The sequence below is a fragment of the Pipistrellus kuhlii genome, unplaced genomic scaffold (genome assembly GCF_014108245.1).
Source record: "Pipistrellus kuhlii isolate mPipKuh1 unplaced genomic scaffold, mPipKuh1.p scaffold_m20_p_11, whole genome shotgun sequence".
NCBI lineage: Eukaryota > Metazoa > Chordata > Mammalia > Chiroptera > Vespertilionidae > Pipistrellus > Pipistrellus kuhlii.
Window position 1 is genome coordinate 30,711,553 of NW_023425416.1, and position 23,056 is coordinate 30,734,608.

Consider the following 23,056-nt stretch of genomic DNA (forward strand, 5'->3'; position numbering starts at 1 on the left):
CTAATCCAAACAAACACACAAGTTTGTCATTTACTGAATTGAATTTAGGCCTTGTTTTTGTTTTGTTTTGTTTTCAATTCAGATGAGAAAAGTATTAATATGGCATTTTTAAAAGAATATAATTATACATTTTAAATAATATTATATATATTAATATAGGCATACATAGGCATTATATTCATATATATAACTCGTATATATGTTGGCATTATCTATTACAGTTCTTAATAGTCATTTAGTCCTCTGGTTCTAACCTGGAGGTTGGACTGTGGATACAAGAGCTGTGGATCTTCAGGCTCCTGATGTGTATAAACCTCAATCAGTATAATGTTGTGTTGAATGAGGGTCAGGGAGTGGAGGGTTCGATCATTTATAAATTCCATAAGTCTTTAGTGGTTGTCTACAGTCTGCAGGATGCAGTGTGGTGAGAGCTATAAACATGAACAGCGCCTCTCTGTAAGAGGTGGTTATAAAAATCATATTCCATTAGACTGGAAAGAAGCAGTTACCTAAGGGAGGCTTTCTGGTATTCAGAGATGAGATATATCAAAGCCAGAAGGCAGGATTGAGGAGGAATCAGAGAAGGCTCTGTAGGAATGGCAAATATGTTTATCTCCTTCACTTCAACTTTCCAGTTAGGATTAGTTAATAACTGATATCGAGGTTTAAATGTAAAATGTTAAATAATAGCAACAATGAATCCAACAAGGTCCATGTGACAAGTGGTTAGATGATTAGCAAACCCACTCCCTCTTCTTCCTAGGGCCACACCTACACTACATTTCCCACCCTCCCCTGCAGTTCAGTGGGACCCTAGGGTCAGAGTCTAACCAATGGCATGCAGGTGAAAGTGATGTATGCCGTTCCTAGTGCATGCACTAAACCCCCCTGCTCCCATGGACCTCATGTAGAAGACCCAGAAGGAGGCTTTGAGGCCAATGGGTATGACGAGGGCTGCTGATAAAAGGAGTCCGGGTCCTGAAATGGCTGCAGCAATACCCCCCACCCAACCTCCTCTCACACATACCCACAGTCCTGCTTGCACGTGTGATAGATGGCAGAAATAATACTTTATTGTCTGAGCCACTGAGACTTGGGTATGAATGGTTTCACAGTCAATCTGCCCTGAGGAATACAGACTTTTTGCAGAACTTTCATCTCATGATGAAATTAGACATGCTTTTAGATTGCTTCTGTCAGGAATTGAGGTGTGGTTTGTAAAGAGGGATATCTAGGCCTAGTCATGTCCAATCTCTATCTACACTCTGTCAGATCATATAGGACAGGGCCCCACTGAAGGTCAGTTTCTCCTCCTTCATCCCTGTGGCCCAGACCAAGCAAGCTCGGGACCGTCACCTGGCAACAAGGTGCAAGGCATTTGAAGATTTCATGCTAGCCCTCAGAAAGATAGGTAGGCAAGGCTTACTTTGAAAAAGAACTTTCTGTAGCATATGCTCCAAACATAGCTCTTTACTCTTTCTGTTTAGGACTACAGCATCTCTCAAACATTCAAGTGCAACCCTTGCAGGGGAAGAAATATAAAGAGTTGAACTTTTGTTTATGCTAATGTAACACATAAAAAGAAAGAAGAAGAAAACCCAAACATGAGAACTTTCCTAAATCTCCTGAGAAGAAAGGCGAAATGCATCCTCTCTTATTCTTCACATGACAAAGGCAACCTAAATTATGCTTTTTTGTGACTTAGAAATTTAAATCAGCCAGGACTAATTAAACATCTACTACATAAAAGTGCTAACAAGCCATATGGAAGATTAAAAAAAAAAAAAATGACACACAGCCATGACTACAAAGAGATTAAATGGTAAGATAGACAAACAATTTTCAAGAAAATGGCCCAATAATATGTTTTAGGAACACAGAAAAGGGAGGCTAATTTCAAGGGAAGGATAGAGAGACCCTGAGGAATATAACAGCATGTGGCACTTTTGAAAGAATGAGTAGGATATTTACCAGGCAAATAAGCAGGGAAAAGCATGATAGTATGGAGGAACAGCATATACAAAGGCCCAGAGGTAAACAGGTTATCTATAGAATTCTTCTCAATTCTATAGGTTATAACCTCAATCCCAGAGATTAGAAAGCCTGACACTCTTTGAGAGATAGACGAGGCTAACATGAAGTCTGAGTGTACAGTTGCCAATATTCAACATTCAGTCAGATCTGCTTCACCAAACCAACTGGATCTAATTAATCGCCAAAGATTAGAGAAAACAGTGTAGGCACGCATATGACACATGGATCGCTTTCCGGGAAATCACATGAGGCAATTTGTAAGGCTTTTGAAATCAGGATCCCCGGCAGGGGATATGGGAAAACAAGATAACCCTAGGAGCATCAATATTTACCCCAAGAGTTGTGGGGAAATGCTAAGCTAGGATACATGACCTTCAAATCACCGGAAACATGAGTGAAGTGTGTTCTGAAATGTAGAATTTATGTGAATTTTGAGGTAGTATGAAAAACTTCGAAACAAGTTCAAATAGTTCCCCAAGCGTGTACAAAGGAGTGATTCATTAAAAAAAAAAAAAAAGTTGATGGGATACAAATGGCTTTTGTGTCATGACCCAGATCCTAGTCTTTGATCTAGCATGATTGACTACGTGGCCTTGGACAAGCCTCTGGCCTCAGTTTCCTCAGCAACAGAGTTTCAGGGTAGGACTCAATGCTGCTAAGTTTTCTTCCTGTTCCAACGATTACTGTTTTCTGTTTGTGTCTCAAGGTCAGGACACTGTGTTACCTTTTACTCTGAGCAGCCAAGAGAATGCACTTGTGCATCTGTTTCTCTGTTTGTTGGAAAATGACCAAATTCAAATGAAGTGGAATAGTTTAAAAACTTGCATCTGTGGAAAACCTTTTCTGTCCAGTCACCGTGATTCAGTGGTTGAGCATCAACCTATGAACCAGGAGGCCATGGTTTGATTCCCGTCAGGGTACATACTGGGTTGTGGACTCGATCTCCAGTGTCGAGCATGCAGGAGGCAACCTATCAATGATTCTTTCTCATCATTGATGTTTCTATCTCTCTCCCCCTCTCCCTTCCTCTCTGAAATCAATAAAAGTGTATTTACAAAAAAATAAAAACCTTTTCTTAGGAAGAATAATTTTATGATCATGTTTAAATTTTTCCTTTTCGTGCAAAAATAAAATTATGGGAATAGGTTTACAAAAACACAATGGAATTTCATAGGGAAGCTATGATTCAGTATATATTCATCTGTATTTAGTTGTTATTCATTAAAATTTAATTACTTGGGTTTTGAACTTGCCAGCATAGTCCTAATCACTAATAAGGAAGTAGACAAGATAATTCCTGAGAAACTTGGAGCAGAGAGATAGTGTTAGGAGAGAATCACAGTGTGAAGAGAGAAAACAGACTCTACAATGCCTTCTGCAAACTTGCATCAGCACCAGAAAAGGAAATCTCAAAAATTAAATACCTTAAATACAAACCAAGTGATCTTCTCAAGGTTCAAAGCTTTACTAAAGTTTGAATCAGCACCTTTGGTAATTCTCTCAACCAACTTTATTCCTGAACTAGAGGCCCAGTGCATGGATTCATGCACCAGTGGGGTCCCTTGGCCTGGCCTGCAGGGATTGGGCTGAAATTGGCTCTCCAACATCCCTCGAGGGGTTCTGGATTGCAAGAAGGTGCAGGCCAGGCTGAGGGACCACACCAGTGCATGATAAGGGCCAGGAAGGGACCAAGGAGGGCTCCAGGGCATGTCTATCCCTTCTTGCCCAGTCCTAGTTGGGGCCAATTGGGGCTGTCTTTCCCAGTCCCGATGGATCAGATCCCAGCAGCAAGCTAACCTACTAGAGCATCTGCCCCTGATGGTCAGTGTGCATTATAGTGACTGGTCAAACGGTCAAACAGTCAGACACTTAGCTATTAGGCTTTTATTATATAGGATATCCAGTTATGGTCTATAGGGACAAGTTGTATGCTAAAGACAGAAGTATAAGGGGTTTGAGGGGATGAAGCACAGGGATTTACATTAGCATCCTCTTTTATATAATAAACAGTAAGACATTTCCTGAAAGGATATAGGCAACCCTTGGACCTGAGCCCTCACTATTCAAAAACTCTCCATAGACCCTAAGCTAGAAATACCCACAGGGTCTCAGCTGTTGTATTCAGCTGCCAGAGGCCATGTAACTGTTCATTCCTGGGAGTGAGTTGGGGAGACTTTTGGCTTAGACAGAAGGGAGGAGAGGGATATAAATAAAGTGCTGGGGAGGAGGATTTGGCAGAAGCGCTAACTAGACCCTAAGGAGAGAGAGTTGGAAAAAATCTGGCATCCAGTTGAGGTAAGGGCTCAGGGAACAAGGAGGGAAAACTGAAACAATGAGGGAAGGACACATAAAAGAATAATCCTATAGCTGACCCAGGAGCTTGAGTCTAGTTTGGGCTCCTGTCATTTGGTGTGGTCCCACCAAGACTGCCATGAGGTCTTCCTGGATTCCCCAGCAAATATTTGGGGTCAGCATTGGATTGAGATTGCAGGATGGCAGGGTACAACTAGGGAACCAGACATATGGGGAAGCCAAAGCCAGGACTATGTAGTTTAGAACAAGTCACTTCACCTCTGACCTTTCCTTCTCTGGAAATGCAGACTAGCATTAACTTGTAGTATAGTTGAGATCATACTGACATTCCTCAAACTTTAACATTTATGCAAACCATCTGGGGATCTTATTAAAAATACAGACAGTTTTTTAATCTAGAGCTTGAGATTTGGCATTTTTCACACACCTGGGTGATGCCGGTGTGGCTGGTCCCAGGACCACATTTGAGTAGTGAGAGGCTAAGATGACAAGACATGAAAAGCATGTAGCAGGGCAGTTGGAACTCCATAGGCATTCACCAAATAAAAGCTATCCAATTTAACCTACAGATACTGGGCCAAGGTTCCCTCTTAAGGACCTTGAGAAGATTGTAATAATAATAATGGCTTACACTGAGTGTACACACAGAATGTGTCAGATGCCCCTGTAGTACTATCTCTTATAATTCTCACAACAAACCTGTGAGGTTATCCCTGTTTTATGGGTGAATAAATTGAAGTCTCAGTGCTAAGTAACATGTCCAGACAACATAGAAGACAAAGCCAGAGTTTGAAGCCTCATTGCCTAATTTGTTCCTCAGTTGCTGATCCTGCCTTTAGGGGAGTTACAACCCAACAGAAAACAGCAGTCCCCAAGGCCTCAGCATAGTGGTATCAATGGCCTCTAAAAGGACCTGTCTGGACAACCCAGTATTTTCTTTAAAAGAAAAAGTGTATGTGTGTGTATATATATATATATATATATATATATATATATATATGAACTTTTATGAATTCTGAAATTATACCAACATTTTTAAAAACCCCAGATTCTCTTTGCCCTTCCTCTTAACATAGGGGTGAGCAAAAGTAGGTTTGCAGTTGTAATAAATAATACAATAATTAATAAATAAGAATATAAGAATAAATTCTGTTGCCCTGGACATTGTGCCTCAGGTGATTGAGCATCATAAAAAAGAATGATTGTGTGTACTCACAACTTAGATAAATCTACTTTTGCCCACCCCTGTATTTTCATCTTCTAAAGCTGATTTTACTTTTTATCTTCATGATAGTCAGAAATCTAAATCCATTCTTTAGGGTTATGCTTTTGTTTTGTTTTTTAAGAACAATACACAAATAGAAATAGGGCCAGTTCATAGATCTATCTCATAGTATTGTTGTAAATATAAAATATTGGGTCGGCAGCTAAGTAATTGCGGGTTTCACACACATATGGCTTCAGTTGAATTTTTAGGTTTGCAGACGTAGTACAAATGTAAAACACATTTTGTTATTTGGTAGTTGGCTATTCAGCTGTTAATCAGTGAAAAAAGTTTTTTGATCTGTTTTGTAGTTTTCGTTTGGCGTTCGTTGAAAAATGGAAAATCAAAAGGAACATTTTCGTCATATTTTGCTTTTTTATTTCCGCAAGGGAAAAACGCATCGCAAGCTCATAAAAAGTTATGTGCTGTTTATGGTGACGAAGCCTTAAAAGAACGGCAGTGTCAAAATTGGTTTGCCAAATTTCGTTCTGGTGATTTTTCACTCAAAGATGAAAAACGCTCTGGTCGTCCAGTTGAAGTTGATGACGCCCTAATCAAAGCAATAATCAATTCGGACTATCACAGTACAACACGTGAGATTGCAGAGAAGCTTCATGTATCACATACATGCATTGAAAATCACTTAAAACAACTTGGCTATGTTCAAAGACTCGATACATGGGTTCCTCACGAACTGAAAGAATCACAGTTAACGCAACGCATTAGCAGCTGCGATTTGCTAAAGAAACGTAATGAAAATGATCCATTTTTAAAACGACTGATAACTGGCGATGAAAAATGGGTTGTTTACAACAATATCAAGCGGAAAAGATCGTGGAGCAGGCCAGGTGAACCAACTCAAACAACATCAAAAGCTGATATTCATCAAAAGAAGGTTTTGTTATCAGTTTGGTGGGATTACAAAGGAATTGTCTACTTTGAACTCTTACCACCCAACCGAACGATCAATTCTGATGTCTACATTGAACAACTAACGAAATTAAACAATGCAGTTGAAGAAAAGCAGCCCGAATTGACAAATCGAAAAGGTGTTGTATTCCATCATGACAATGCAAGGCCACACACATCTTTGGTCACTCGGCAAAAATTAATGGAGCTTGGTTGGGATGTTTTGCCACATCCACCATATAGTCCTGACCTTGCACCATCTGATTACTTTTTGTTTCGATCTTTACAAAACTCCTTGAATGGTAAAAATTTCAATAATGATGATGATGTCAAATCGTACCTGATTCAGTTTTTTGCTAATAAAAACCAGAAGTTTTTTGAACGTGGGATTATGATGCTGCCTGAAAGATGGTAAAAGGTCATTGATCAAAATGGGTAATACATTACAAAATAAAGTTATTTAGTTCCATGAAAAAATTGTCTTTGATTTTCTTTAAAAAATCCGCAAGTACTTAGTTGCCGACCCAATAAATTAATGCGTGGGAAGAACTTTGAACTTTCTTCCTATTTTTGAATTCTGAATTAAAATCCCATTACTAATGGGAATTCCAAACCCTGAGCAAGTTAACTTCTCTTAGTTTTATCACCTAATACATGAGCCCATATTAATAGTAGTCTCATTGGGATTAAGTGAATCAATAAGTGGGAAGATCTTAAAACCGAGCCTGGCTCCATAAAAATGAGTTATTTTCTTAGCTAATGTTTCGAGGGAGCATGTGCTATATTTTTTATAAAGAAAAATTGCATTTGAGATCTGGCCCACAAATTACATTTTTCCTGTAATTTGTATGCCAGATCTCAAATTGTTAACTTTTAAAAAATTGGGTGAATGAAGTCATGTTTTGAGACACTTGGACACTTCTTGACAATGGGATTATGCTCAAATAGTACAAATGCTGTAATACTGTTTTATCCAGGGCTGAGAGGACTCAATGGGTGGTTTAAAGAATCTTTTCAATATACCCACAGCCTCCAAGCATGTTTAAATGGACTGAGACATTATGGCATCTGTTTATATAATTATTTCAAATTGAATAATCATCATTTTGCCAGAAGCATCTGGATGTTGTTCTGAAAAATAAAATATCATAGAGGTGAAAGACAAAATCTCCACAGAAATAGTCAAGGAAAGCCCTCAGGCAGGTAAATCAGAAAAAAAGTCACAGGATATTCACACGCTCCTAACTGGACTCCCCAATGGATAGAGCACATGATAGGGGAGGTTAAGGTTGCAATATGCCCAGTTGTAAAGAAATCAAAATTTTTCTAAAAGGCCCTGAAAGGCAGTTCTTGTTTTTACAGTTTATCTCCTTGCTAAAATCACCAGAAATGAGGTCATTTATTACATTTGAGCTGGCAAGCACCATTTAACATCCTTTCTAAATTGTTAAATATAAGAAACAGAGTGGTCTCCCAGCATCCTGGGGCAAGAATATGCCCAAAAATGAAGAGGAGAGCAGATAGAAATGACAGGACTGAGGTCCATGAATATTTAAGTTGGCAAGTTCTTCTCACAGGTCACTGTAATATTTTACTCCGAACCTAAAGCAACAAAGAGGGCAAGAACATCTTGGGGAAGGATCATCTCTACATCATATCCAAAAACTGCTTTCAGACAGCAGCACTGCTGAGCATTTGGGGGATATAACTTTACCGTATATGTCACTCTCCAATCATTAGGAAAATGCCTTCCAGAAAATAGATAATTACTCCTGGCAAGAAGCCTAGATAATATCTAGTTGTGATCCTCTCCATTTTAGACCTGAGCAAAATGAGACTCAGCAAGATGAAGAGACTTTTCCAAAGTCACCTCCTCATCAATGATGAAAGAGCCAAAGACAAAAGCTACATCGGCAATGTAAACCATTATTTGTTTACACTCTGCCTTTATTACTCCTTTCAGGAGATTATTGAGAATTGCCTCCATCCTCATTAACACATCCCTGTCCAGACATCCTGCTAGGCAAGAGGGATGTACCCTGAACAAGGAATGTGCCCTCTGGATTTTAACTTTGTTTCTCAAAGCTCAAAATATTTTGTCCATCCTTTCCATCAGTTTTCAAGCTGTCACAGTTTTATCTACTGACTCTTAGAAGTATATTCACAGCTGTGTCAACAAAATCTATTACCTACTGCTTCTGTTGCACACTCAACCTTCAAAGAAAATTAAGTATTCTAGCCCAAACTCATTAGCTATTAGGTTGAATGATAGGACATTCCCACATTTGCCGGTCAAAAACAATTGAATATTGGCAATGTCACATGGCTCAACCTGACACTCATAAGCATCCGGGAAGTTCTTAAACAGAGAATAGCAATTTAGATCCAAGATGGTGGGTGGAGTAGGTGGATGTTACACTCAGTTCCTTCCAGGATCAAACTGGAATTGCAATTAAAATACAGAGAAATCAACCCAAATAACCAACTGCAGACTAGCTGAAGAGAAGTCTTATAAGCAACGATTTATAGAAGAAGCCACATTGAGACTGGTAGGAAGGGTGGATATGTGAAAAGGGCTGACTCTTAGAAGTATATTCACAGCTGTGTCAACAAAATCTATTACCTACCCCAACCTCCCAAGCAGGAGCTGAGATTTCAGAGGGATATAAAAACTGTGAAGGTTTGCCCTGAGAAGTGTAGGGCCTCATCCCAACTTGGACTCTGCAACCAACAGCATATTGGGGGTGTAAACATATAAAAACCCAACCAGCTCTTCACTTAAAATCAGTGCACCCTGCTTTCCTCTATGGATATGTATTTCATAGACCCAAGTGAGAAAAGAAAACTTTATCCTGTGGACCCCCACAAAACAACTAAGAACAGTGGTTTAACATAAGCTCTGAAGGGAGACATCAGTCTGTCACTAACTAGGTACTTGACTTTCATTGAGAGACTTAACCTCTCCAAGCCTCAGTTTTCTCATTTCTGAAATGAAGATATACAATAAACTTAACTTATCGAGTTTGGGGAATAATTGAATAACGTTGATGAGGCACATAGCACAAAGTATGTGCTCAAGAACGGCAGCCAGCACTAATAGTAGAATCCATAATGAATACACCCTCCATGCACACACATCAATTTCTGGGAAATTCTTCCTTGGAACAGCTCTCATCCCTCCTGTGGTCCTTGATGGAGGGGGAAGGACCATGTACTAACTGACCCAGTTCCCCTGCCACCCAACGGGTATGTTCCCCACATACCACCAGGGCGTTGGGGAGGTTGTGCTCCTCTGTGAAGGTGATGACTGCAGGGATGATGTCCTGCGCACTGAGCTCCAGGGTGGCCGTGCTGATGGACTCCAGATCAAGGGCCCAGCCCGCCTGGAAGAACACCGCCACTTTCCTCAGGAGAAGGCCTGAGCGCACACGTTTGAATCCATGTCTTGCCACAAACCTCATGGCGGCCCCAAGGTTCCTGAGGCCCGATGACCTTTCCAGGGGGATTTTCCTGACTGCCTGGAGGAGGGCAGGCTTGCCCTTGTAGTCCGAGAAGCGAATCAGGTGATCTATTTTGTTGTTGTACGAAACGATGGCCACCCGTGCCCCCTTTGGGCAGTTACTCTCACTTATTTCCATCTTCATCAACAGAGACAATAAAATGTCCCTCATCCTCTCGAAATCCACCTCAGAGACGTCATTTGACATGTCCAAGGCAAAGACCACTTCGGTCGGGAACACTGGGCATTTGGAAACACCTTGACACATGGAAACACAGCTTTAAGATTTTCTGCAATGCCACTAACAAGCGAAGATGTGAGCGAATAAGAAAAAATAATATTTACCCGTTGAACACGCTGGAAGGGAAATTATTTTGGAGAAAAAAGAAGATATTGTTAGTTTACATGAGTAGTGGTATGTTTTTCATGCCAGTGCTTCTGCCTAGTGGTTAGAGTGTGGGCCCAGACACTGAAGGGTCTCGGATTCGATTCTGCTCAAGGGCATGTAGCTCGGTTAAATGTTTGATCCCCAGTCCTGGTAGGGTATGTGCAGGAGACAACCAATCAATTTGTCTCTTTCACATCAATGTTTCTCTCTCTTTGTCTCTCCCCCTCCCTCTCTTCCTCCCTCTCTAATGATCAATGGAAAAGAACATCCTCAGGTGAAGATTAAAAACAACAAAAGAAAAAAGCTTCTCTTTGTCTGCTTTGTGATAAACACCACAATGCAGACATGCAGGAGTGCAATTATCACTGCATTTCATGGGTTACCATACTGTACAGTGGAATTTCCCCCACCATTGAGATGATATGCCCTTTGACCATTTCATTGCTAAGGCCACATTGAGGAAGATTAGTTACCCAAGTGGGGACTGAGCTAAATGTATTTATTTATAGGAGTCTTTGATAATCTCAGTCAAATCCACAGTGACTTGTGTCCCCAATCCATGATTCATCCCTCTTTTCACACGACTGGCTCCTTTTGGGTCTTTTTCAAACAACTTACGGCAGTTTTTTCGTGTGAAGTTGACAATTGCACAAGGCTGTTAAAAAGATGGAGAGAGAAAAAAGGAAACAGCATTTTATTTGAAGTATACTATTCCTCCTCATCCTGGTGATTTAGAGATGTCATATGGATATCATCAGTACCCATATGAAGCTTTTCAAGCTGCCACAAAAAAAAAAAACAAAAATTATTACAGCAATTAAAACCATCCAGCAGTTATAGTTCTGGATCCCATGGATATTTTAAAGCATTTATAAAATATTTTACATACATATAATCCCCCTATTATTAGAGATAGGTAGATAAGAGGGATTCTTTTTTCTTTTTTTTATCGGCCAAACAAAGCAAAGAAATCAAGTCTGATTTTGAAAAAGTATAAATCCAGGAATCTCAGCACAGAAGTCAGAGAAATGCCTTCAACTTTTGGACCTTTGTATTAGCAAATCCTGGCACACTTCTTTAGAATGACTGCCAAGACAGGTACTCCTAACACCTCCCCTAGAATTCTGCTTCATCCCTTTGATCCCCTCCTCTCTGTCCTGTTCTTCCCTCAGCCCCATCACTTCCTGCTCCTCAGTTGTCCCCACTTCCTCCCTCCACCCACCAAATAGTATGTTTGTACTTGGAACATAAAAAAAATCATAACTTTTGAGATTATTTCCATGTGTTCCATGAGACACAAAGGCCAGGGCTGTGCTGTATGTTGGCATATAAATACTTTACAAGCAATTTTTGAACTTCACAAAAAAGCATATTGTATAAGAGAGTGGCCTCAGTCTCTCCTTTCATGTCAACTGGTATTACTCAAAAACATCCAGATCCCCTCCAGGATTTAAAATATTATCCTACTCTTTTTATTATAGATTTGGTAAAGTCTATAAACTTGAAGTACTAACAAAATTCATAAGAGACAAAACTAAAGAATCTTTATAGATTTCTATTTTGTCAAAAGGCTCTGTGTTCTGAAAAGAATGCAGTTTAGGATTAAAATATTCACTTACCATCATATCTGCCAAGCCTCTGGGGCCCCTCATGCCCTGGAAAGAACAGAAACAGATTTAAGATGCAAAATTCTGAGGTCCAGTACATTTTTATCCTGAGTTGTCAAGAGGTTCTTATAGTTCACTAGGTCAATGGACCACCTCTGCCCTTCACTCCTGGCCCTGAAGTTCTGTCTGACCCCTTAAAAAAGGAGGTCAGAGTGCCTAGGAGGTATGTCCTAGACCTTGCAGCCCAGGTATATGGTACATAACTTTTAGAAGATCGAGTCATTTTGAGACAAAGCCACAGTTTAGAATATAATTCAGAAAAAGAAAGGCCATTCAAAACCTCAGGGTCATTCATAATAGTTTTAAAATAGAACCCAGTCCTCCCATACCCTATCTCCTTCAGCCACCCACCACCACCCTGTCTTTGCCCAAGAACTTAAATATTTCCTAGACTCTTCAGAATGAGAGCTGCCTTATTTAGACTTTACAAGGTAATAATAGCATGTCACCTTGGGCAGGTCATTATAATCTCAACCTTTGCATTCTAATCTGCATAATAGGCATGGGTGGTCCTTCTAAGATTTTCTTTTTAATATACTTTTGTTGATTTCAGAGAGGAAGAGAGAAGGAAAGAGAGAGAGAAACATCAATGATGAGAGAGTGTCATTGATTGGTTGCCTTCTGCACGCCCCCACTGAGGATCAAACCAGCAACCCAAGCATGTGCCCTTGACAGAATTGAACCTAGGACCTTCCAGTCCATAGTCCAACACTCTATCTATCGAGCCAAACCAGCTAGGGCTAAGATTTTTTATTCTGTGACTTTGTTGTACCTTCACAATAGTGAAATCAATAGGTTCAACCCATGGCTGACTCACTCTAGGATGAGCCATGGGGCAAAATGACAATAGCCCCAAGTCTTTCCTTTCATACCAAATGACCTTCCATGGAACTTAAAAAATATTTGTGGGCTTGCAACATTGTCAGTTCGGTAAGATTATATAAATGTCTCTTATGTTAGGATTTTCTTCTAGTTTGGGCATAAATGTTGTTGCACATCTTATTGACACTGATAAACTCATTCTCCGGTAAGTATTATATATTGGTTTATGTATTATGACAGATTCATACTTCTCCAGCCACTCTAATCTCTTCCCCATCTTCCAAGTAAAACACTTATATTGAATCAATATACTCCGTAAGGACTTGAAGCGAATGTAAAGCAAATTTGGTCCATTCCCTAATAGATCCTCTTGCGTGTCCCAAATGTTCACTTCTTCGTAGAGATGCCTCTTATCAAATCTCTATTCATTTTTACACAAGGTTGAAAATAAGAGAAAAGAGAAGAGTCCATGTTACCCGTGGTCCTGGAGGGCCTTGGTCACCTGGAGTTCCAACAAATCCTGGGAAGCCAGCATTACCCTAAAAAATGACCAACCACAGGAATAAGCTTCCGACCTTGAATATAACTCTATTACAGCCATCACTTTGAGATATCAAGTTGTCGTTATGCCTAAGGTACAATGAGTCTACTATAGACCCATTAGTTTATGCACTGTGATCAGTGGAGTGAGACATGGAAACTAGAAAAAGAAGGGATCTCTATGGAAACCATCTAAAAACCCCTCTCCCCCCGCAACACACACATACCTAATTCCGGTCAACATGTATACATATTTCCAAATAGCCTTAAAGGATGTCATATTCAGTTGAGCCTCCAGGTCACATAATTAAAAGATGCATGGAGTATGCATTGAAGATGTGGCATCAAGAGAGAGAAAAAGCTTTTCTACCCCCTTCTGGCCTTCCATGTATGCTAACCATGGATTCACTGCTCATTTTACAGGTATTTGAACTGACACATCATTACCTGCATGTGATTGATGTTTTGTATTTTTAAAATTAGAAACCAGAGAGATAGGTTTAGCTGAGCCAGGCAATATTAGCCAGTAGCAAGCCAAGTTAGGCATAGATCAAATTTTTCTTTATGTCCTTGCCAGTGAGTTTCTAAAATATATATATATCCTCTTTCCTTTCCTCTTTTCTTCCACTGAACACTGGTCCATGTCCTCTTCCCACAAAGCCTTGCTCTCTAATGTCTACCAGCTAAACACAATCAAGGTCTTAGATATCCACATGGTTACTCTTTCCATAATGAGCTGCTAGTGATTGTGGCTCTTCAAGTTTGAATCTTCAAACCCTGAAGGAACAGATGTTTAATGGTAGACTCTATAAAGTACAGTGAAAATACAACTCAAAGTCCACCAAGATGGCAGCCACATTCATGAGAGTATAGTCCTAAAAAAGCTAATAGAAGGGTATGGTTTGGAAGAATCTCAAAGAAACAGCAACATTTGCTCTGCAGCTAAAATAATACCCTTCTCAAAGCATATCTAGGTTTATCAAAGAAGGCATGCCTCCAAACTTATTTTTTAAAGGTTGATATTGCATAACTGAAACTCCAATTTGTATTTTCCTGTTGTGGTTGGAAGCTGCATTTGTATTCAGAAGGTAAGCAAGAGTGGGATCCAGTGGGAAGTGAGGTAGCCCAAGGAGGGTGTGAAACATGCCTGCCTGAGGATGACCTGGGCTTCTTTCTAAAAAGCCCAATAAACCAATGGAAATATATTCCTCTGAATAGAGTGTCAAGAGGTAGGTCTTCATAAATCTAGGGAAATTCCTTTGATTCTTACCCTCTTCCCTCTGATTCCCTTTGCTCCCTTCTCTCCTCGATGGCCTGGGTCACCATCTTCTCCCTTTATAGAATTGAAAGCAAAATCTTGAGTGTAAAGAAATATGAGCACAAACAAATGACACATTCTGCATACCAGCTGCCAGGCCCAGGAAGCTATCTTCTTACTCGTGTTCCAGGATAGCCAGGAAATCCAGGTTCACCCTATGGTCAGAAATGAGATAAGGCTTTGTTTAAAGTCCTGTTGTTAAATCTTTCTTTGGCATTCCTCAGGGTGGGGAAAGAAATAATAACTTTAAGGAAAACAACTCCAAACAGGTCGCATCTCTGCTAGTGGTTTTCAACCTGTGGGTTGTGACCCACAGGTTGAGAACTGCTGCTGTAGAGCCTTAAGACCATCGGAAAACACAGATATTTACATTACAATTCATTAACAGTAGCAAAATTACAGTTATGAAGTAGCAACAAAAATAATTTTATGGTTGGGGGTCACCACAACATGAGGAACTGTATTAAAGGGTCTCAGCATTAGAAAGGTTGAGAACCACTGACCTAAGGAATAATGAAAAAGAAAAATGTAAGGATATTCAATAGTTAGAGCTCAAGAACATTTTCAGAAGATCTGGCAAAGTAGACTGAGAAAGAGCAGCCAGTGAAAACCAGGAAAGTGGGTGTTCCGGCAGATGAGAGGGGAAAGGTCTCAAGAGCAAGCCCAGGAACATCTTTGTCAAATGCTGCTAGGACATGGAGTATGATGGGGGCAGAGAACTGGCCATTGGATTCAGCACCATGGGCTTTACCTCAACTAAAGCGTGTAGTTGAGTGGGGAAAGCCAAGGAATGAAGGCTCAATTGTCATTAGTTAGTGAACCAGAGGAAAGAAAGTAGAGCTTCTAACCCTGGCACTACTGTCATTTGGGCCTAATGGTTCCTTGTTGTGAGGAGCTGTCCTGTGCATTGTATATAGGATGAAAAATAGTATCTCTGGTCTTTACTCACTATAGCATCCCCTTCCCTGGTTTTGACAACCAAAATACCTTCAGACATTGCCAAACACTCCCTGGAGGGTAAAATCACCCTGGAATGGAACCATGGGTATAAACCTACCCCTTCAAAGAGTTGCCAGAGAGAAATGGGGCTAAGAAAGTATATGTTTAAATCAGGGGTTTGGTTTGAGTGTTTTTTACATGAGAGATATTCCCACCTCTTTTCATGCTGGGAATGATCTATGGAAGGGAGCAGGTGTGCTACAGATCGCTCAGAGGAGAGGAGAGTGAACAGACAAGGAAAATGTAATCTGCTGGCTAACCAGCAGCAAGGACCACTTACAGGAGGCCATTATGACCTGCCAGGAAAAACTCATGCAAATATGGAGTGACTCTGTGTGTCCCACGATGTTAAGTGCATCACTATAAGCATAGACTAGCATTGGTGCTTATTTCAGAGGTGGTCTGTGGCTCAAAACATGCACATTTGAATTCTACCCAAATTCCCTGCTATGCAAACTCACCCCTAGAAAAGAAAGACTTCATTTGCCAGGATGGGGCTCCAAAGAACTAGTCTCCACACTTAGCTCTGTCTCTAACTAGCTATGTGACCACAGGCAAGTTACTGCACTTCTCTGAGTCTCAGTTTTCTTATCTGTAAGTTAACAAGGCTAAACTAGATGATCCCTGAGGTCCCACGCTGTTCATCATTCCCCAGATATGTTCTAAGGTCGTAGTAGGCAAATTGCGGCTCACGAGCCACATGCGGCTCTTTGGCCCCTTGAGTGTGGCTGTTCCACAAAATACCACAGCCTGGACGAGTCTATTTTGAAGAATTTGCATTAGGATAAGTTTTTAAAAAAAATTGGCTCTCAAATAAATTTCAATCGCTGTACTGTTGATATTTGGCTCTGGTGACTAATGAGTTTGCCCACCACTGTTCTAAGGGATCACTATGTTTGGGGCATTTCCCTGCTCAATAAAATGGCAGTGGTGCTATCTAGCAGCCACAAGGTAAACAAGAGAGTTGCAGAGAAGCCAGCCCAGAATTCTGACATTGTTAAGTAGCTGAGCATCACTAAACATCCCAGTGACTTATTTCGTGCAGCACTAATTGTCACTTGCAAGCTAAAGAACCAAGAATAATTGTGGCTATAGACATTTGGTTTACTTAACAAGATCCATGTGACTTCCATGCTTCAAAACCTCTGTCTGTAACTCATTTAACTACATGTTAAAACAGCAGCTTCTTATGGGAGTAGAAATATGTAAATATACTTATTGAGGACCCACTCTGTACCAGCCTCTGTTCCAGTAATACAGACATGAGAAAGATGCAGTTCTGCTATCGAGTGCACAAACTGGGAGGTAGACAAATATGCAGGAATAAATCACAAAGGAAAGGGGGTACTGTGGAAACATGCTTTGGGAACATAGAATATAGGACAACAAATTTAGTCTCCCACAAGAAGTTGGTATCTAAGTTGGTTTAATAAATGAGTAAATATTGGCCCAAGGAGAGAGATGGGGAAGGACATCCCAAATAGAGGCAAGAGTGTTTGCCAAGGTAAGGAGCTTGGAAAGAACCTGGCATGCACAGAGCTGGGGTGGAATTGCTGGTGCAGGTAGACAATTAGGTGAGGAGTTTGATTTTTAAATAAAGAAGAGACAAAACCAGCTTTTCTTTTTTAAGGAGGAAACTCTGGCAGCTACACCATGTCACAGACAATGTGCAGAAACCATTCCTGTCATGCCACTTGAGTAATAACTCTTACTCTAGTAAAATAAAATAAAAGCTATATCTTTAGTTCAGAATACTCTGTAAGGTAACTCTCACCTTTGTTCCTTTTCTTCCCGGAAGTCCATATCCATCAGGACCAAAAAGACCCTAAGAAAATGACACAAGATGAACTGTAGAGTCACCAGATCAGTACTTGGTTGAAAACATGATCTGAACCCTTGGAAAAATCAGCAGTGCAAGGAGGTGGGGAAGGCAGAAGGGGCTTAATGGAAGTTTATCCCAGCTTCATGGGATATACACTAGACTACTTTCAAAAGGATAAGGACAGAATAGCATTTAAAGTTTTTAAAGACCATCATATACATAAATGTGTTATATTTTCTTTTGGTTTTATCCCCCTCTGCAGCAAGATAACACCATGGGTGTAGGAAACCCAATCACTATACAAAGTTCTCCTTGAGCAAACTTGCTTTCCTTGTAGGATAAAGGAACAATGGAAGTTCCAGAATTGGTAAATCTCTAGGGATAAAGGCAGTCTTTGAGGGGAAAGATTGGGATAGAGGCAATGTAGTTTAGTGAATATGTTTATTCCCTGTAAACACAGACAGACCTGAATTTTTAGTCCATTTCCAACACTTGTTGTATGATTAGCCTTAGGCACGTTATTGAGCCTCTCCAAGCTTCAGTTTCCTTATCTGTTAAATTGGGATAATAATATAATCTGTCTAGTATTGTTGGGAGATTGAGTGAGATCATATATGGAAAGTCCTTAGCATGTTGCCAGGCACAAAGCAAGTACTTGGTAAGTGGTCCTTATTCTGCTGCCGATGGTGGCAGTAATAGTAATAATGTTGGCCAGGAGGTAGTAATGGTTGTGATGGTTATGATGGTGGCAGTGATAATGGCAGGGTAATGGTGGTGGTGATGCTAGAGGTAGTGGTGGTGGAAGCAGAGGTAATGCTGAAGATAATAATTATGAAAATGTTGATAATACTATAGAATCTTAGCATCTGTAGATATAGACAACGAGCTTTTTGTAATAAAGGGTGAATGTAGAAACTTATAGGCACCTTGTGCTGAATAGACAATGAATGCATCCAAATCAAGTATATTAATGGAGAAGAAATTGCTTTTTATTTTAAGCCATTCTTATAGCTAAGGAGGAAAGTTTGAAATCTTGTTAAAATAAGATAAAGAAGGTTGCCAAAAATGAATGGCAATGAGGAAAGAAGGCGAATGAGGATCATTTGCTGTTACTCTATGCAGAGCCTTCAGTATCTGTAACCCCAGAAACCTAACCTGTGTATTTTGGAGATGCCCAACACCCTCCAACATCCCTGAAATGACACCTTCAAGGAAGACATTGCTCCCCAGCTTTGTTCAAAAAGAGATCAATAGGAACAAACTTTGCTATTATTTTAAATCAGAATATTTTAATAAGGTCAAACAGTGTTAATTTCATCATCTGAACTGAGTATAGATGCACAACATTTTCCTTACACTTCACTTGACAGTAATCTTGTCTATATTTTTTCCTTGTCTCATTTAAGTTTAAGCTTCTGAGACCTGCTTTTATTTTCTCTCCTTGCCAACAAATGCAGTTGTAGTGCTGAATGTAAAACAGACACAGGTCCTTCCTACTGTTGATGAGAGAAATCTCTGAAATATGAGTTTCATGCTGAAACCGGTATGGCTCAGTGGTAGAGCGTCAGTCTGCAGACTGAAAGGTTCCGGGTTCAATTCCGGTCAAGGGCATGTACCTTGGTTGCGGGCACATCCCTGGTAGGGGGTATGCAAGAGGCAGCTGGTTGATGTTTCTCTCTCATCAACGTTTCTAGCTCTCTATCCCTCTCCCTTACTCTCTGTAAAAAATCAATAAAATATATATATATTTTTTAAAGAAATATGAGTTTCAGGAAAGACATGTTGCTTTGTTATCATAAAGCCCATTCCAATAAGGAATTGAATTGAAAATAGTCATAAAATAACAGGATCTTACATTCAATGCAATGACTAAGATGAAAATGCATAGCTCTGTCTTTGGAAGTGTTATCTGTTGAAGTAAACCTTTTACAATCTTTGGTCTTCAAAGATTATATCTATGCTCTGGATAATCAAATCCGTGTCCTTAAAAGCTTGCACCTTCCCATGGGTGCATGGAACAGAATAACAGATCTCAGTGGGGATGGGAGTGGAGAGAACATGTAATATATATATTTGGGTGGGAGTTTGATAGAGGGGGGCAAAAAGAGGGAAAATGGGGGGACTTCTGTAATGCTGATAATAAAACTAAATTTTTTAAATCTTTATTGTTGAAAGCATTACACATGTCTCCTTTTCCCCCTCATTGATCCCTTCTAGCTCACCCTGCCTCATCTCACCCCCAGACCTTCATCACCCTATTGTCTGTATCCATGGATTATACTTTAGTTGATCTCTTCCCATCTACTTACCCACCCTTGCCTTTCATCTGATATTTGACAGACTAAGTTTGACCTCTGATTGGCTGTCTTATTTTGTTTCCCTGAAAAAAACGTTTCATTAAGCATCTCTGTATTTCTAAACTACTCAAATGCTTGTAAAACATCCTTGTCAAACATAAGAGGCTGACACTTTCCTCTTTCATTATATATGAAAAGACAAAAGAAACCCCAAGACATCGTTGGATTCTTTATATATATGAAAAATTTACGAAGCTTTCACTCTCGATTCACACCAGCTATGGTGATGATGTCATATTTGTTACCCCAAATATTCAGAATGAATATTAGAATTTTATGTGAAATACAAACAAATAAGAAATTCAATCAAGAGTCCAAAACAGAGAAACTAGACTTACTGGTTGCCCTCTTGGTCCTTGTTGACCCCGTGGGCCTCTTTCTCCTGCAACACCATGCTCTCCCTTACATAAAGAAGGATGGAGATGACATTAATTTTCTCCTATGAGTTTGTACAACTTATATAGTTTTTCTTAGAAACTTTACAGTCACACTTTTTAAGTCCCACTGGCATCATCCTATAGTCTAAAGTAAATATCTTCCTCTAGACTTTTGTTAAATATTAAAAAACTGAAAATATAATTAAAAATTCAGTATTGAAATTTGCAAAACCAGGTATGCAGTCCCAGTTACAGAATTTTACATTGCTATTAGAGGCCTGATGCATGAAATTCATGCAAGAGGAGGTCTTCTTTCCCCCAGCTGCCAGCACTGGCTTCCCTCTGGCACCCAGGACCCAGGCTTCCCTCTCTTCATTAGGAAGTTCATCTGCACAGACAACTGAAAGAATGTCCCATCTAATTAGCATATTATACTTTATTATTATAGATGGCTTTTTCTAGATGTGAATGTGTGAATCTGCATTTATGGTGAATGCATATATATATCTACCTATTGATATGTCTTTGTCTACTGATCCAAGGGACCATCTATTCATCTTTCTGTGTCTGTCTATATGTCTTTCCTTCTCTGTGTCCATCTATCTAACTATAAGGTAATGGACAGTCATTATCATCACCAACCACATCAGAAACACATGCTGGAAATGATCACAAAAGGAGAAATTCATATAGGAAAACCCTAATTGCAATCTAGGAAGAATATATTCTCTAACATTTACCTTCATTCCTCTTGGTCCAGCTTTTCCTCTTGAACCATTTGGCCCTGGAGGTCCAAGATTCCCCTGTAACAAGACCATGACCAAAATCACCTAAAGAGCCACAAAGTTAAATATCTGACTCCCTTGTTGTTATTGAAATGTTTTAGAAGTGGTGATATGCTCATGAATCCTCTTTAATGCAATTAATTTTACCCTCCAACATAGAAAATGCATAATGTACACATTTTACCTCAGTTGGGGGATGGGATGGGGAAGTAAGATGTTCTGTGAAGAGGCCACGTCTACCACATATCAAGAATTGAAGGAACTACCTGGCTACTCAAGGGGAAAACACCATTTGATTAAGAGGTCAGGAAGTCAAATGCCAGGGCTTTGACCCTTCCCGAATAGAAAATATTATCAAATGAGAATGGAAATAATGCAATCAGTTATGGGACTAGAATTTTCATTCCCAACCAAGAAAGAGAATGAGGACAAAACTAGGGCTTAGGCCCTCCTGGAGCTGCTATCTTAAACCTCTGGATACCTTTATCCCTCACAGAAATCAGGCTACTCAGGCTTAAGGTATTTCAAATGCTTCCTTTGTTACGAAGCCATTCCAGTCATCTGACCCAATTTGGTCTGAACCTAATATGAACCACCAGGATATTGTATGAGTTGTAGAACAGGTACTAGAGAGACATAAATTAGAGGCCAATTCAGCCTCTTACCACCCAGATGACAAGTAACTTAATCCCTTTGAGCCTCAGTTTCCTCATCTATAAAATTGGGATAGTAATGCTTCTCTATATGCTCTTGAGTAAATTAGCCACTCATTCCCCTTTTATACTATTTTTTGTTGTTGTTGCACCATAGGCAAGAACGAACTTATGTTACACACCCCTGAGGTTCAAATCCAAACTCATTCCCACTGTGTACTTAGAGTAGAAGGGGGCATATAACTGATGATCAATGTCTACTGCATCAAATTAGCTTATTTCTAAAAATTTCTGATGCCCACAGATCCCAGAAAGAAAAGAGAAAAAAACTGTGGCTTTATGTTATTTGTCCAAGAACACTCAGTGTATGGACTGGCCATTGCAAACAGCAGCTGTGTTGCAACTTATCATTTTCCAAACCTACCCGAGTACCCGGTAAGCCCTTTTGTCCAAAAGTTCCTGGTGGTCCTTGCCTTCCTCTTGGCCCCTGGTCCAAAGATAAAATTAAAATTCAACCAATTTTTACAGAGCTACATAATGTTTCTCACGTAACCACAAAATCATCTTGGATGCTGATGGAAGCACACATTAAAGTATCCTGACCCATCACTATCTCATTTATTACATTTTAATCAAGCAGCACTTGTACTCTGGAGCACCAGGGTACACTTACTCCAAACTAATTCCAACTGAAGCACAGGATGTGAGTCCTCAGCATCTGTATTTTTAACCATCTCTCCAGCTGAATCCGGTGAGTACTAAAGTTTGAGAACATTGCTTTTATATTTCAATCCACCCAACTAACTTTAAATCTTAAAAGGGGAATGAGAAAAACTGTAAGGATAGTGATCTCCTCTGAAAACTCAACATTTTCCTTATATATACACACAGGGGCTAAACAAGAAATTGCATTCTGACTTTATCAAGAACCAAAAGTACACTTAAGTGACTTACTCTCACTGGGCACATTGCTGGAGAGTTGCTCGTTTCCTCCCCAATCTATTTTACTTTACTGATTTCTGACACTTTAATTTTTTCCAGCTTTTCTGAGAAATGCTTTCCTATTAGAAGCATTGATCATGGTTTCTATCCTCCTGCGTGAAGTATCGAATCACCTCTGTGGGTATTGAATCATACCCACATGCCAGTGGGAAGTAAGAATTAAGGAGAGGTTTTATCGATTATCCGGCTCATGGTTCACCACAGAACCTGCTCCCCCTGCACTCAGCAGTATAATACAGTGAATATAAAGGAGAAGGCCAGGGAACAACAGTGGTGGGAGGTCCACATTTGAAATGAGCCAATGATA

The 23,056-nt window shown here is 39.9% G+C and overlaps 1 protein-coding gene across 1 annotated transcript in view; it reads right to left on the reverse strand.

The window, feature by feature from the left end:
* Positions 1–23,056, reverse strand: part of LOC118715360 (collagen alpha-4(VI) chain) — a 94,413-nt gene that overhangs the window by 11,472 nt on the left and 59,885 nt on the right. The window contains exons 23-33 of the mRNA XM_036431515.2: positions 22,172–22,234; positions 21,050–21,112; positions 20,271–20,333; positions 17,528–17,578; positions 14,874–14,909; positions 14,707–14,769; positions 13,373–13,435; positions 12,027–12,062; positions 11,026–11,062; positions 10,365–10,376; positions 9,784–10,277 (exon numbers count right to left, since the gene is read on the reverse strand). Coding sequence (XP_036287408.1) covers positions 9,784–10,277; positions 10,365–10,376; positions 11,026–11,062; positions 12,027–12,062; positions 13,373–13,435; positions 14,707–14,769; positions 14,874–14,909; positions 17,528–17,578; positions 20,271–20,333; positions 21,050–21,112; positions 22,172–22,234 — 981 coding nt within the window. The remainder of the gene's footprint in view (positions 1–9,783; positions 10,278–10,364; positions 10,377–11,025; positions 11,063–12,026; positions 12,063–13,372; positions 13,436–14,706; positions 14,770–14,873; positions 14,910–17,527; positions 17,579–20,270; positions 20,334–21,049; positions 21,113–22,171; positions 22,235–23,056) is intronic.